We start from the raw sequence: 17511 nt of genomic DNA on the forward strand, positions 1-17511 counted from the left end.
AACAGGTGAAGGGCGAGAGGGAGAGGAGTGGGTCGTAGAAAGAAAAGAAGGTTACAAAGCAGTTAATATTGAATATTTGCCAGCTTAAGAACAACATCAAAGCAACCTGAGGTGGGCACCTTCTCCATTTGTGGGAAGGCTGCCACCCTGATGGGACCACAGGACATGCTACCACCTGCCACCACTGCCAGTGGCTTTATTCAAAGACAAGACATACACGAAAACTCCATCGTAAGCTAGTGTGAAACACATCCACGGCAGGTAACCAGAGACATAAAGTCTGCAGCTCAAGAAATGCCTGAGATGCTTATGTGTATGCACCTAGTTTGTATGAGGAGAAACAATAGATGACTGACAACAGGATTTGTTAATAAGAGGAGAGCTTTTGTGCTGCGATGTGTCCAGTCTGTGTAAGTTTAGAACAAGAGAGAACAAAGAGAGAGGACGGAAGGCGATGAAACACAAAGAGAGAAAGAGTAGAACAAGAATAAGAACAACAAAGACATATTCGTATCTGTGTCACACGGAAGGAAAGCATCTCGTCTTTCTGCGAATAAGAAAGATGAGAAAACTGCAATTTTAATATTAACAAAAATCAGGAGACAATTATGAAACTATCAGTTTAATTTCTCCACGTGAAGTTACTGCTCCATAAAAACTGAGCCGCCCTGAGAAAATCAAAGCTAGTCTAAATAAAATGGCATAAACAAAAGTCTGTATGTGTGCGTGTGTGTGTTTAAACAAAACTCAGTCCAAGTTTGGAACACACGCTGAGGTAAAGACTACAGAGGATGTACTCTTTTCCTTCAATGGACCACAGAGTGTGCGTCATTTGAGTTCAGAGGCCTCAACGTAGCGGGTGTGTGTTAGTAAGTGTGTTCTCCATCATGAGTGCGCGCGTGTGTTTGACTTACACGTTTTCCACGCGGACCCTCTGGTAATCGGAGAGAATGGCCCCTACAGACACCGCCTCGACACCCTCCTTTTCCTGTGGGGAGGAAAAAGATGGAGGAAACCACAAAGATGTCATGCTCTTTCCATTATACAGTATGTTACAATGCAACGTGCATTGTAACAGCAACATGACGTCAGCGTCCCATGAGGCCAAACACTCCTTGCGCAGCCTCCAATGGTATCCCAAAGTGTTATCTGAACAAAACCACACAAACACATGTAAACACACACAGACACACAAAGACTAAAACAGACAAAGAAAGCAAATTCCTGACGGCTCTTTCCTTTCATTGGACCGCAATCCTGTGGGGATGTTTACACTCTGGTCCTATCAAGGCCTTCATGGTTCAGCCCATATCCCCTGGAGGTTTGCGGACATGTGAGTGTGTGACTGGAGGCACAACCAGAGGCAGTTCCTGGACCTTATCAGCAGTCTAGAGCGAGCAGGAGATGAGTGTGTCTGGCCGCAGCTTCCATCCTCAACACAACCCGGCTGCAAGACGGTGCCGCAGTGACAACTTGAAGTATCAGTGGAGCCTCGTGTCTGTGAGTGGCATGTATCTTTAATATTGCTGAGGGCTAATCTAATTGCTTTTCATATCATATTCATATTTCAGAAACAGTGAGACAACTATGCACTCGAGAGATACTGACACCGCCCTGAGATGCGTTCAGTCTTCTCTCACGGAAATAAATAATAAAAAAAAAAGATCCGGAGTGACGCACACAAACAAACAGCGGTGCATACTCGCACACAACCCTCCCCCCGCCCCCCATCCCTGCCGTCACGCCCCTCCCCTACAGACACACACCTGCAGATTCATTAGAACATTACATGGGCTGTAATTAGAATGAGAGGCGAGGGTAGAAGCAGTGGAGGGATGCACAAGTCTCCAGTAAATTACCTTGTAGCCATTATCAATTTCCCTGGCTACTGGTCCTTAAGATAACCCCCCCACCCCTCCTTCTCCCTGTGGTCCCTTCCTGCAATTTTTCTCTGCCTGATAAACATGCTGATTAAAGCGAACAGCGTGTAAACCTTTGATACTTTCCTAAATGAAATCCATGCCCTGCCTGGGGCCTGACGCTGCGACGCACTGTGCCTCACACACACACACACACACACAGCTCCACGTAGGCGTGCCAGCTAATCAGATAAAGGATGCTCTGTGTGTGTGTGCGCAGCTACGTGCATGTGTGCAGCAGATGATGTGAGGTATAAAGCCGAAGCTAAACACATACAGACAAATACACAGCTAGAATTTAACTCTTTGACCTGAAGTTAAACACCAGGAGATCTTAACTTGGGATTCAGCACTCAAGTTTTAATATCTCTCCACTGTGTCCAACGCTGGAATATACATTACAGTCAATTCCACTGCCCAGTGACAGTAATTAAGTCAGACTGATAACATTTTAGCCCAGCACAGAGCGAAGGGGGCTGCAGGCAGTGTCATGTAATTCTAGGTAAGCCTCAGGGCCAGCACTCTATTCTAATACAATGATAACCTTTTCCCTAAATACAACTGTCACTTCCTAAAGAGGCATATTAGGAGGTAAAGAGCGGGATAAGGAGAGACGGAGAGAAAGAGGAAAAGAGATGAGAGTGTTGAAGGAGTGCGCTACATCAACACCAATTTGGTCCCTCGGCTTTAAACTTGGCAGGACCAGACTCGGCCTGACAGAATAACAGAGCGTCAGAGCAACAGCAAACAACATCCTCCTCTTGTGTTTCTGTCTCTTCGTCTCACCTTCTCTGACTGCTGCAGGTACTCCAGCCTCAGAGGTTCAGCTCTGCTTTGACCAATTAAATGGCTTCTCTTTTCACTGGCTCTCATTGCATTACATCATGGAGCCCGGGCTTACTCGCCACTAATGACAACAAGACAAATTTCTCACACATTCCCTTGTTTTCAATGGAGACTCCAGCTAGTGGACCTTTTGGCAAACAGCGTTGGAAAATGATTATTCTTGGATGCGGTTATGTTTTCGTCGCTATTATAGCTATCACCAGGAGACAGGCAGGAATGAGGGGGCAGCTAATGCTGCTCTGGACGTGATTTTACAAATTCTAGACATACTTTCTCATCTGCTGTGGGAAAGGTGGGATAAATTATTGTGAAGAAGTGGTACATGTATGTGTAAATCTGAATTGATGGATTTTATGGGATGTGTTTCATGTGTATTCATGATACCATAAAAAATACAAACTTTGATTTTATGGTAGCTGAAAAATTTATCAAAATGGTTTATAGTGGGAATACCTGACAAAGCGACAAGGTAGCTCGTGAAGTACAGTATAATAATAAATAATAATAAAATCTTTATGAGAGCTATCTGGCTAAACGATGTTTTGACTGCATTAAAGGCGGAATCTGGGTAAGAAGCTAACATAACGATAAATCAAGGCAGAGGTCATCAGGACTCTTGTGACCCACGAGCCACTTTTCATCCTTCATGACTGTTGGCACAAGATCCGAAGAAAGCGCTCTTTGCCCGCCCCGATTCCATGTCACTTTTCTTCTTTCAACGTTTAATGACCCTAGCTCATTAAAGGAAGCTTCACCTGATCCAGGACCTGAGGCCCTGCATTAACTCACGCCCAGAGCGGGACTAATTCTGGCGTGGCGTTGTGCAACAGTGCAACCCCCTAGCAGCCCTTTCAGAGGCAGACTAAACAAAGGCCTGGTCTGGCTTCCCCTGTCCTCTCCAGCAGGCAGAAAAGCTATTAATGAGGATCTATGGCCCAGAGCAATGGAAGCCCTCAGTCCCCCCAGCCATGTCCATCAGGGTACTTAGCCCCATGCAGTCATTAACTTCTGTTACTAATTGTCAAATTCATTAAACTAATCCTTCCCCAACATCCGGATGTCTCCCGTGGAAATAGATGGAGAGGGCTGAGTTATTAAGATGTCAGCTGTGGGGAAGATTAAGGCCAGCAGACATGCTCCACAAAGAAACGATACGGCCATTAAACTCTATATCAAGGTAGTGCGTGTGATATACTTTGTAATTATATATACATTCATCTTGGTATGGGAGTAAAAGAGTGGTTCAAATGTATTCACAGTCACAGACATGCCTTCAGTCAAAGATATGTATCTGCCCCAAAGATACATGCACGACAATCATAAAGCAAAGAATTCAGCTTGAGAATGCGCCTATTTTATCAGCTCTCAGCTTAAAGGTACTTACGCACGCCACACACTCAGTCTGGGTAATATTCAACAGTCAAAGCCATTAACAGCAACCAAGGCAATTAGAAAGCCATAAAATATTAAAAATTCAATATTCATATTCATATGGAATACATCAGAACCCTCATTAGCTCTTTCTCAATGGCTGTCACAATGAGGTCTTAATTATACACCCCTAACAATACAAAGCTCCATTTTGCAAAATGGTGGGTTTCCAACATGCCTGCTTCAGCCTGTTCTGACAACTAGGAAGTCGGCGTTGGCAGATCTTGCCTATTAAAAACACAAGGCCACAAATTTCCATTACAAAATCCTCTTTTTTTAATCGAGTCCAAAGTTGTTGACACATACTTTCTATTATATTACTGCCTCCTGTGTGTAGCATGTTCGTGTGTGATGGCAGGGAGGCGGGGAAGAAGACAAAGTGGAGAAATTAATTAAAGTGGTTTGAATGACAGTTTGCTCAAGGGCACCGGGGTACCATCACGAGCTTTCCATCGCCGCATCCGCACTGTCATATCGACACCACCTCTAACCCAACAGCATCCTATCCCTTCCCCCCTTCTCTCCTACACTCCTTCTCCTCGCCATCTCTCTCCCAGAATCCATCAAGTAAGTGACCGGACGCGACATGGTTTTAATGTTCTCTCCATTAGATCAGCTCTGGGCCTGTTGTAATATAATGGGATTGTTCTCCCTGGTTCCCCTACACGGTGGGAACATGGAGAAGGGGGTTGGACCTTGTTGTAGCAGCTCAAGTAGATATGGTACAGGGGATAGGGCCAGCTAGGGTCAAGCGATTGTGTTTAATGTAATGCGGACATAGTCCCGGGGCGTGTTCGGCTGTCCTGACAACTCAGACATGCCAAACTGACAGCAAGCTTAGCATGAGCTTAGTAGGAGGAGACACTGGTTATTTGTTTTAAATCAGCTTCCTCATTACCATTCTGTACGGACAGTTATGCTCCAAGGTGACTCCCAGAGTTGAGGAAGGAATGATAGGATGTGGAAGATGTGCACACAAGGTGCAAGATATAGTTTTGACCAATTAAACTGTTTAGGTTACACCCAATGCTCACAAGATTATACGCTACTTATACGTACTGAGACTAAAACACTATGTACAATGTCTGAGCCGTCAAAATAAAGCAACAAATGGACATGCAAGCTTAGCAAATGTCTTTGTAAAACAAACATCAGCCAAAATCTTGTTCTAAAAGGCTTTCAGAGACATTCCCTTTGGTAAATTGGCGGGGCTGTCTGTTTGAAGGAGCTGTTGAAAGACGGGCTCTTCCTTTGTGCTTGTGGATGGGCTGGCGGGATGACTCACCACGTGTCAGTCCTCGACCATAGAGAGTGGTAGAATAAGAAAAACAAACTGCTCACAAAGCCAGCTGCTCATAAACCTGAATACCCCAACCGGTTCCTGAGATGATGCAGGCCAGAGTCACAAGAAGGGGAGACAGGAAGCAGAATAGGGGAAAGTATTATCCTCCGCTGAGGCCACGATGCAGGTGTGACCAGTCAACAGAGGATATGACATGAGACATTGTCTCATCAGTGCGATGACTGAGGGATGCTTATCAGCCCACAGCAACGAGACGAGTGACAGGCCAGCGTGCACTGATTTGGGCCTGGAGAAGAATGAAAAAGAAGCTTCAGAAATTTTATCCATGGAGGTACAGTACTCCTGCAGCTTTTCATGGCTGAGTTTGTATTTGTACAGCCTGGAGTTTACACACACACACACACACACACACACACACACACACACACACACACACACACACACACACACACACACACACACACACACACACACTTTAGTCTTGGGTAGTGATTCATTTACAATGACAGAGCTGTTTTCAGTGATAGAGCCTGAGCATAAATATGCCATGCCGCACAGCTGGAAAATGTAGAAATTCATCAGGGTTAAAAAGTAGAGAGATTAACGTTTCACGAGTTTCCTCTCAGATATATATGGTTACGTAAACACAGGCCCAGCCAGTCGTCAGGCAGGGAGGGAGAGGGCCTTGGCCAAAGCAAGCACAAAGCCCTAGTTTCATCAGGCCAAGGACGAGGAGGCTTTCCATATCTACACTCATGGAAAACCAAATGTTAGGAAGCAACAGGGAGACATTAGGTTGTTTATCGATGTCCATGAATACTTGCAATTCAAGCAAACTAATTAAGTTATGACTGCCTTTTAAAAACTGCAATATTTTAAATGGTTGTTTCTAGATTAAACAAATTGTCGTTCAATGCCTCTCAGATGATCAACTGACATTTTTTACGATGACAGGAAATCGTGTAACTTCCTCCAAAAACACTCAAGGTCTCGCCTCTTACCATTAAAAGGATAAGGCATTCCAATAAATAAGCATCAGCGGCAGTTTCTGTAGGGCATAAAACAAAGTGATAATCCCAGCTCTGACATTCCCACTTGGCTGAGGTAAAAGCGTCTCAGACAGGAAGCTGCTTCCAGAAAGCGAGTAGGACAGAATCAAAGGAAGAGTTTCACGCCACAGAGAGGTAAACTATGTCAGTTGCTTTTCATGGTCCGTAACAACCACCTAGTCCACGGGGTGTATATGCACGCACATGCATTGACGTCCATGTATATAGACACAGTCACGCAGCGGTCTGAAGACAGACACACACACTCCAAAATGTAAATGTTTTTCTGGTGAGGTCAGGTTCCAGGCTCTTGGCATCTTGGCTCTCCCGTCCTCTCTCCTCCATAGCGCCAACAGACATCATGAAACCCCCCCTTCCCCTCCAATTCTTCCCCAGAGAGAGACGAGAGGAAAATATAGCAATGATGCTGGTTGAACCCACTCTCCAGACTCCAGACAGTGTTTTTCTACGGCTGGTTATGACTTTAGCTGCGGGAGGTGATGGGGCCTGCCACAAATATTTCTTGAGGGGAATGGTTCACAAAACAAAACATAAAAGCCCTCTTAATTTTGGAGTAGATGAATGGCAGGGAGTTGAAAGACTTAGCACTATTGCTCAGATGTCTGAACTGAGACATGCAGTATTGAGCCTGACTAGCTGTTGATACTGGTGAGTTTAAAAGGTTTTTATTACACACCCAGGCTCCCCAGTGGCTTCTGTTTTTCTTAAATGGCTAGATTATCCTTCACACTCTTACACGGGGCCGCAGAGTAAAAACAACTCTCTAGAATCCAAATGGAGAATTATTATAGCTTGTGGTGGCCATTTAAATCTAATCTAGTATTTTAGATTCGCTTGAAATGTGTCTTTAAAAAAAAAAAGAAGAAAGCAGGGAGTGAAAAAAATGATTTTCATCAAGGGTGACAGCGAAGATGTGACAATAGATCTCTGATGATCAAAAGTAGCAGTTGTTTGAAAGGAAAGACAAGTCACTTTAAAGAAAAAGTGACAAAATACACAATGACAAACTGAGAAAAGAAATCAAATTTGGTCAGCCAGGCTTAGAAAATGATCACAGATTCCCCTTAATTTTTAATATCAACAATCAAACAAGAAGAGAAATTATAGTAATACACTTTCCATAATGTTGTATTTACATCAGTGCATAATGGAACATATTAGCCAATATCTCAAATGCAAATAACCCCTAGAAACACGCACAATTCATCCAGCATCAAAATAAAATCAGAAAAAAAAGACTATAAATACACGCACACGTTCTTCGTTGGAACAATGTTCAACCAAGCAGTGGTAGTGGCTCATGCCCTTGGCAAGGCGAGATAAGGCTATCAGCTTCCATCATCGCTAAACAAGATTGAGCAAAGTACATTAAGCAGAAAAATACAAACAAATTACAAAGGCTTGAGGCTAGGCTCTTTATCTAATGTTTGTGGGGGACTGTTAGCGTCAGTTGGAGGGAAATGGGCCTGCATCTAATAGATCCTGTCCCACCACTTCCACACGGCCAGCGAAACAATGCACAGTGCCATTATCTCAGCGCTAATGCTATCCTTCCTCATGTGCAAAACAAGCCTGCAATCTCAACCCCACTGCCACCGTGGCGACCAACATAAATACAAGCGGCCTCAGACCAAAGGAAAAGATAACAATGGCTATCACATAGAGAGGCGACACAGAGATACAGCTGCTTGAAGGAATCTATACTGGCTCATGCTGAAATATAAGTGCAATTCTCTAAATTTGCACCGAAAATGTAATAAAACAAAACTCTCAACAAAGTGATTATCCATCGGTTTAAGACTGGATGTAAGCTACATCCAATAACACCATTTAGAGGTCTCTCTGCACCACAAACCAGCTTCAACATGCTTGCATTAGCTTTGTTATTGATCCGATCTCCTAAACCCTCGCTGTGACCCCAGAGGTCATGATTTATGTATTAAGCAGCTTTTTAAAGAAATCCATTTTCCTGTTGAGCCCCCAATGTACGTCTAATGCTGCACCATGCCGGTAATCAGAGAAGGGCTACGTGTTTGATTTTGACCACCCCTCCCCTTCCTTCGTAGTTCACACCCCTCCTCAGCGACTTGTCTCACAACACCTCAGCTCCCTAATCGATACCACAGAGCTCCTGGTTCAACTGGAGATTCCTCCGCCTGCCTGCCAGCCAGCCAGCCAGCCAGCCTGCCTCTGCCCTCCACCTCCTCCACCGCTCCTTTCTTTCTCCTCTCCCTCCTTTCCTCACAGCAGGATACACCTCCATCAGGGCACTCGCAACAACGCAGTGCCAGGCTTCTGAAGGGTCCGGATGAAAGTGCGACGACAATACAATGGAGACAAAGATGCCAGTAGAAGAAAGAAAGAAGGAGCGAGGGAGAGGAAGGAATGAAAAAGAATGTTTGGACTTGTGGACAGACTGCCTTGCGATCTCAGAGGGCCCCAATCTTGTCTGCTGATGTCGATAATGGAGCGGCGGTAGAGACTGAGGATGAGGGGGGAGTGTGTGTGTGAGTGTGTGTGTGTGTGTGTAATAAAGGTCAAACAGGGAATGGGGGAGGAAGAGGGTGTGTGAGTTTAAGAAGAGGATTATCTCACTAAAAACAAGGTGTTTTAACACACACAAACGGAAAGGAATGTTTCATCTACAAAGGCCTAAAGGTCTCAGCGCGCCTCTCCAAGACTTTTCCCAGACATCTCCAAGAAAAAAAAAAATACTGGCTTGATAAAAAGAAAAGTGAGGGAGGGAGGGAGGGAGGGAGGGTGTTAACTGACCCGCGATATCAGTTATCCGAAAAATAAAAGAACTTGGGAAAAACAGTGTTTCTGAAAAGTCGAATGCATTACAGGATAGGAAATTAGATCTGAAAGTAACATTTCCATCGTTCTCAAAGCCGGGTCCCGGTACGACAGAGATGTCACAGTGCGGCTAATTAGAGCTGGCAGAAAGGAACGTGTGCGTAGATATCATCTATTGTTCCTCATCACTCTAATGAGCTTAAATGTCTTTGTCTTTATTCATCAGCTCAAAGGTTGCAGAGTTGCTGCAATAGAGTCACTATCTTTTTTAATAAATTATCTATTACTACATCAAGTGATTGAAGCTCGAGTTTCGTCGCCCCAAAGCTCGCTGCCATCCGCGCCCTATAGGCTGTGCTGCTTTCAAGGCCCAACATCTATGTGTTGTAAAATGTTGCATCTGCCTAAAATCAGCTTTAAAAATAGCATGTAAAAGCAGGGGCGGGCAATCTGAAAAATGTTTGTATGATTGATTTTGAAGGCATCCACGATCTACATTTCAGGTGAAACTTAGAGATCACAGCATTTAATGTCCTCTTACTTCTGTTTCCAAACTTCACATAACCTCATTAACTAGCAGATCCACGCTATGTGAACACAGCAGTAGAGCGATGTAGGCAACTAGACGGTTGTGCTGACTGAATTAATTACTTCACATAGTTCTTCTTTGAGTTACACAACCCAATCGCAAGGATAAATGTTACCCAAGTACTTTTCTGAAAAACCATAATGTAAATGCAACTTGACAAATGTTTAGTATGTATTTCTCTTTTGTCACAACGCTGTGCTTATTTAGCACAAGGTTTAGGCACAAAAAACACTTGGTTAGAGTGAGGAAAACATCAGAGTTTGGCTTAAAATACCTGTTTTGGTAGCCACAAAAAAGGCTGGAGAGGGTCAAACTTCCCATGAAAAATAGACGACTTTGGTCGCTACAAAAACGGCTAGAGATGGTCTGACTTCCTGGAAAAAAATAGCCAGCTTTGCTTCACACATAACGGCTGGAAATGGTTTGACTTTGGGTGAAAAATAGCCGGCTTTGGTCGCTAAAATAACGTCTGGAGATGGTCCAACTTTTCCTTGTTTGGCAGCCTTGTGGCTTGTAGTAACATCTTATTGTGAAAACTAGAAATTCATAGGCTCTTTCAGTTCTGGCTATAGTCTACATTTAAAAATGGAGAACAAATGCTGATTTTGATTGTAAATCGTCATTGCAATTGAACACATTGCTGTATTAGTTTTTTGACTGCCACCTTTATGTAAAAATATGAAAAGAAACCACTATAAAGCATCTTGAAACAGCTTATACATAAAAACATATACATATACAAAACGTAACTATACTATGTGCAACATCAAGTAGTTTGCAGTTGGATTTGCGCAATGAAAAAGAGTGTGTAGGGGGATGATAGCAGTGACAGCACTTCTTTCTACCGCAGGGTGTTGAATGAGGGGAAACTGGGGCAGAAAAAAGAGAGGCAGAGGTGTGTAAGGAGAACAGAGATAGACCTGTTATCATGTAACAGAGGCCTGATTTGACCTGACCTTGAACACACGAGCGTGCGCGGGCACACACACACACACACACACACAAGCAGGGTCATGGGGCATAAAGAGCCACTGTGTCAGGTCACAGAGCACAGAGAAGAGGATAAAGGACTTGAGGGATGTGATATGACTAATATGAGGGGTTTTGCGGGCCTTCGGGGGGACTGGCGTTACAGCCAGGGGTGACTGACACTGCTGATCTGTATCACACATCAGAGCAGATCACCGCAGAGGAGAGCAGACCGACCAGCACACGCATGAAGTATGGACACGCAACTGACGAAATCCAGTTTGAAATCCAGAATCCACACAAAGATACTTTGACATGAACAAAGATTGTATTTGAATTACAAGCTACAGATCAAAATGTTTCATACCTTTTTACATTATGTTTATATTGCTTGCCTTTGAAGCCTGGCAGAGGACAGATGACGTCATCCGCTTTATGAAAATATACCTTTTACAGCCATAGATGTCCACAAACGAAGCACCCCCCCCCCCGCTGCTGACAAAACTGTTATTCCTCCCCCTCAAAGAGCGGGTTCAAAGATCAGCACCTCGCACGATGGGATGGGGTATGCAGTGGCTTGCATGTCTATCAGGTTACAAACTTCAAAGACAAACTGCCATACACAGCCAGCGATGAGAGCAAAGGAGCCAACGATAGGGCCACATTGTCATTCTGCCATTATCACTACTGCCAGGGGATGGATGGCTCATTTTTTCTATTATAATTGGACTTTTTTTCCCCCTCTATCAACAATGGTTCTGAAGAATATGATCTCCTCCTTTGAGTCTTTTGAATGGCTCCAAACATTCTCCAAGAGAGGCCAAAGTGTAGAGAAGCCTCTTCAGCTTCTGAGACTGATCCGTAGATGGCACTGTTGGCTCATGCTACGGGTCTGTTGCCAGCACTGTGAAAGGAGGAGAAGGAGGGAAAAATATCCACTTAAAACTCATCAACTCCGGATCTGAGAAAAAAAAAAATTCTTTCATCTATGCTCAAGTGTCATTTGCCAAATATAATCTTGTAACTTCTAATTAATTCAAACTGCTAGAAAGAATCTTTCAAAATATCACACTTTCCCCAAACAGAACACATTTTTTTTCATGCTAAAAGTGTTTTTTTTCAGTGAGGGTGATTTAACAGCTCATTATCAGAAGAAGTGTTTTTTTCCCTCTCTTTCTCTCTCTCTCTCTCTCTTTCTCCTTCTTCTATCATTTCCTTCACCAATCAACAACACCACAAACTTTCTGGTGGTAAAATCATAAATAAAAAAAAATTTTGTCAACAAGGCATACGTGTTGGACATGACTAAATATGACCATAATCTATGACTTTTTGAGCTGGGATTTGCGATGCTCTGACTGAATTGAATTGTGCTGATTGGTTGATGAGGTTGTCAATAGTAGAAATACCTTGATACATTTCCGATACAAGTTTAAAATGATTCTATCTCTGTTAATTGCACATACAAAGTAGAATCCAAGTACCGGAGCTATAAAAAAAAAAAAAAACACATCTATGATTAGATTTTTTAACACTGTAACACTGTTACAAATGTCTCAGTTTAAGAATTTAAGTATGAGATAGCGATCCAAATAAAGGCTTTTTAACCTTTTTTTTGCCAGAAGAGTGCTTGGCTTCTTTTTTGAATTATTACAAATGTGTTGGTTGTGTCCAGTCACTTTTTTCTGTACCAGCACGATTAAAGAAAAGTGTCCTATTATGTGTGCCTAAGACTTTTTTTTCTTTTTGCCGTGGTATTGAAATAGGTATTGTTTTTAGAAACTAGGATTATATCAAACTTTATCATTTGGGTATCATGACAGTTTAGATAGTTCCCTTCACAGTGTGGTAAAAAGGGAAAAGACTATTAAGAATGCCAAAAAAGCAACCTCAGCGAGCAGTAACTTGAAAACCAAGATAGAAAGTTGTATTCTTATGGTTGACGTCACTCAGTGAGAGAGAGAGAGAGAGGAAGCCTGTTGTTTATGGTGAAGGTCTGTTGATGGCGGTGAGAGGGGTAAATGGGGAGACGACTGGAGGTCTGCTAGCCCATGAGGGCCCCATGGGGGTCCAGCTGCCCTGATCTATGGCCTGTATGACTGGTGAGGTCAAACCAGAGAAGCCCTGGAAATAGGAAATTAGTAGCCCTTTGCAATTAGAGCCCTGACCACAGGCAGAGTTGGTATGTTGCATCATGCACGAGAGAGATATCCACTATTTGACCGGAAGAGCCCAAAAAGCAGAAATCGGACTGTGTGAATGTTCTCACAAGAAAAACACAAAAAACAAGAGCTTTCTCATGTAGCCGCATGTGTAAAGCTTTCTATTTATACAGAAGACGACAAAGAAAGTCAGGCAGAGGGCGCGAAATGCCCCGAGGCAGGCTGACTGGCCCTTGCCACCCAGGCGGTGTGCGGACATGCGGGGGCCCTGGAGCAGCCCTCAGCTCCGGATGAACATGTCTCCACACAGACCTACAGGAAGAACCAAGCATCCCCCCTCTCCTTCTCTCTCTCTCATTTACACCACGTCAAGCCAACTCCCATCTCAACAACAAACTCCTATCCACCATCCCATAAGAGGCTCTTAAATTTTGATGCTGCAAGCTAAAATGAGAGGTTGTTTGGGGGGTGCAGAGGGGAAAAAGTGTTACACAGGATCAATCCCACACCCTGTTTGCGCTGACAGCAGGGAGAGCTGTTGCTGCTGTTGAAGTGTGCGTCCAGGTAGTTTCCTCATGGCTGCAGGCGGTCAGGTAGCCAGGCGGTGCCAGCGGTGTGTTAAACACACACGCGCTTGTCTCCAACCTGTCAGTCAGCCACCCTGCACCACATCAGACCACCGAGGTCTCATACATAATTTGGCATCAAATGAATATTTTCACAACGTCCTGGCAAAAGTAGTATTTGATGAAATATTAATTTGGTGATTAATTTTTGCATCTGATCTTCTGTCAAGTGAGATAAAAAAAAGGATGGAGTTTGTCCTGTGAAGCCAGTTGTTGAAGGGCACCTCGCTCCAACTTCACACATAAAACTTTCATTAACTGATAGAACAGGCACACTATTTTCCCGGAGTGAGATAAAAGGGAAACTTACTCCACTTTGAAAGTGAAATCAAGACATACCAAATAGGACAGACTAAAAGCACTAACATGGCTTTTTAATCTCCTGAGCAGCTTGATTGCACTTCACAATAGGTGCTAAGGACTGTTAGTGTACAGCTGGCCAGATGAAGCTAGACAAGCTGGGTCTCTTTGAGACAGTGCTGATGGGTTACTAAGTGAATCTGAATCCACAGAGAATGACTTGTAAAACATCTCAACAGTGTGACATATGTCACGAACCCTAGCCGGGATGAGAAGTTTAGTGGTGCTCTGAGAGCTTGTTCACTAGAAAGCAGTCAAGCATAAGTCAGTGGTGGCAAGGAGTCAAAACGATGACTGCTTTTGTATACGCTCAGTGAAGCATTGCAAAAGTGAGTTCACATAATTATGGTGCATTGTATTGAAAATGTGAATAAGTGTCACTCTCTTTTTCAATAACGTGTGAAGAATCAGACATCATGTGTGGAAAAATTTTAAATTATTATGATAAAAAAATATTTATTCCAGATTTATGACCTGATACTGTTATTAATTAAGGTATTCTGTTGATTTTGCTTTGAGTTCTTTGAGGAAGTCTTGCGCAAGTACTCCTGTACACTTTTTATTATGTGTATGGCATGTATATGTAGGCTTTTAATTATGTACATGTATGTATATGCATATATTCTATCTTTTAGATTGAAATATTTTTCAACATGGACATAAATAAAATAAAAATATATAATAATGCAGAAAAAAAAATAGTCCGACCTAAACTTAAATCTTTGTGTGCTGCTGAATGAAAAATATTGATAATTTAGGAATAATGTAAACTTATTGATTGCAAAGCTTGAGTGCACTTACATTCAAAGTATGTTTACTTACATACAAACTATCCTAATTAAAGTCACAATAAGGGCCTTTTCCATTTTAACAGAGATTTTATCATATAGCAAGAAGGAGGCTAACAACATTTGAATTTTGGGCTTAAGTTTGGCAGGAAGACAAATGTGGGATGCCAGTGTTGATTGGTTTCTTCTGTGTGTGTAAATGAAGTTAATCAGCTGTTCGTAAATGTAAAAATGGTGACATTTATGAACACTTGTTGCTATGGGAATTCTCTGGACCTATATGTTCAATATACTGCAGTTTGAATTATATTGTATTGTTCAACAGAATACTTACGTATAAAGTATCACTAATTATGACAATAAATAAACTAGTAAAATGTCTATGTGTGCGTTTGTATTGTGTGTAAGGAAAATAAGAGGGGTCAGGCCAGAGGACCTGGGTTGATAGATAAGATATATACAGCATCATTTATGTGTAAATGTAACAACAAAAGAAAACAAGCAGTAAAATAATAGCTTTCTATAAATAAGTCAAGAACAACAAACCCATCCACTTGCAGTGCTAGAATAATAAAACCTTTTATCTCTCACAATAAATGGGGGCAAGAGAGGCCTACCTTGACGAGGTGCAGCAGCTCATACAGGTCCTCCACCTCATCTCCCTCCGTTTTACTGTAGTTTCTGCTGGTGTCCAGGCTAGAGCCCTGGATGGTGCGTCTATACAGGGGCAGATCCATGGCTTCAGCATACAGCTCTATGGCCTGGTGGCCCACCGTCTGGTACATGTAGCTGTCCAACTCATCTGTGGCATGGAGGAAAAGAAGTTTGAGCCACTGTGAGGTGATGAGATACTGATCATGTGTCTGATAAACAGTAAGAACGAGTATGTCAAGGAATAGTTAAGTGTGAGCAAACAACCAGAAGCTAATTTCAAATGTTAACAAAACTGATGTTGAAACTGACAGATAGGGTATAGGCTATAGGGTCTAGGTCTATGGCTATAGATTTCATCAGACTACATGGCTATGAATCAACCATTTATTACACAACAATACGCTACTGGGACGGCTGGACCTACCGAATAGTTATATTAAGATCCATGTTGTCAGAAACAGCATAACATGTAGCCAATAACGAAAACATATATATGAATATATAAATGAAGCTTTTTCAAACTCAATTCATTACAATTACAATTTTCATTCACTTTATTCTGAAAAGTACCATAATGAAATAAAAGTGTCACTGTGAAAAATGTCAACATGAAATAAAAACAAGGCTTTCAAAATAAAACTTTAATGAAAGAAAAACTCCAACAAACATCAGTCACCTTGAGAATTTCATTTTATTATGTTCTATTGTGTTTCGCATGAATATTTACTTTATTGTGTTTTGTATTATTCACTGACTTATGGACTAGGAATCAAATAGTGCATACTAGATGGTAACACAATTCATAACTTCATATAAATAAAGAAAAAATATCATTATGTAGCCATATTCAGTCATTTAGTGATGTCTTCAATTGTTTTGATTCTTTGACAGATAGTCAAAAACTTCCAACATATTCGCTATACGGTTTAAGGATAAATCAGTTTCATTTTCTATCAATTAAATATTTGATAAATCACCTTATAGTTGCAGCTCTAAGCCACAGCATATCAGATGGCATGCAGCAAACACTCCTGTGGGATTTGGAGTACATAAAGTTCTGCAGTACTTTGTTCATGTGCAGTTCACAGTTTGCTGGTCCGCAGAAGAGCAGGTGGCTGGCCCACATTGCCCAGCTTGCCCCTGTAGATCATAAACCCAGGCAGCACATCTTCCTCACCTGTGTTAGCAGGACGGAGGTTGGCCAGAGCTACGATCTGGTGGCCAGCAGCAACACACTGCATCATGTTGTAGCAGCTGTCTTTGCCCCCACTGAAACACAAAATGAGAAATAGGCGCAGAGGTAAAGCTGCATTTGAATCATTAAGATGCAGAGCTATACATTATCACGGGGTGTGTGTTATGAAGCAGCATTAATATTCAGTGATGATGAACCTGTTTGTGGCTGTACTTTGGCTACTGTACTGAGGATGCTCTATTCCAAAGTGCCACTCTTGTATGGGCTTTTTTCTTTTGTAACTTTTATATGTTTATAGTCGATAACTTTGAACTTTTACAAGAGACATGGTATATTCTGGGTTTAGACACACTCCACGGGCGTAATAAAACACCTTACACTGCATAGGGACAGGTTGTCTTGCATGTCTTCACAGCAGTACATCTGACATGTAGTTAGTTGCATGCTAGCTAAAACAACCGTGACAGATCAGGGAGACAGTTATAACGAAGAAGAGCGTTTACCTTATTAACGCGACCACTTTCATCGTCTTATTTTTCTCTCAAGAGTTTAATGACATCAATGTATTTGCGATAACAGTGCACAAAGTGACAGCTGTGCTCTGCAAACCGGTGCCTGTACACAACAACATGTGAGAGCCAGACTTCCGGGTTGGTAAAGGACCCGTTTATATATCAAGCTGCCTTCAAATATGCCTGATAGAAAATCACTGTCACTGGCATTTTCTCTCTTTCTGTGAATTTTTACATTTAAAAACACACACACACGGCCATAATCAAGTGCAGCATTGACAAGCTGTTCAA

The 17511-nt window shown here is 42.4% G+C and overlaps 1 protein-coding gene across 1 annotated transcript in view; it reads right to left on the minus strand.

The window, feature by feature from the left end:
- Positions 1–17300, minus strand: part of dph6 (diphthamine biosynthesis 6) — a 60626-nt gene extending 43326 nt beyond the window's left edge. Inside the window, exons 1-4 of the mRNA XM_073482714.1 lie at positions 17212–17300; positions 16691–16782; positions 15477–15661; positions 915–988 (exon numbers count right to left, since the gene is read on the minus strand). Of these exons, the coding sequence (XP_073338815.1) occupies positions 915–988; positions 15477–15661; positions 16691–16782; positions 17212–17234 (374 nt within the window). The 5' untranslated portion in view covers positions 17235–17300. The remainder of the gene's footprint in view (positions 1–914; positions 989–15476; positions 15662–16690; positions 16783–17211) is intronic.
- Between the last annotated feature and the right edge of the window lie 211 nt (positions 17301–17511).

Source organism: Pagrus major, chromosome 16 (genome assembly GCF_040436345.1).
Source record: "Pagrus major chromosome 16, Pma_NU_1.0".
Classification (NCBI taxonomy): Eukaryota; Metazoa; Chordata; class Actinopteri; order Spariformes; family Sparidae; genus Pagrus; species Pagrus major.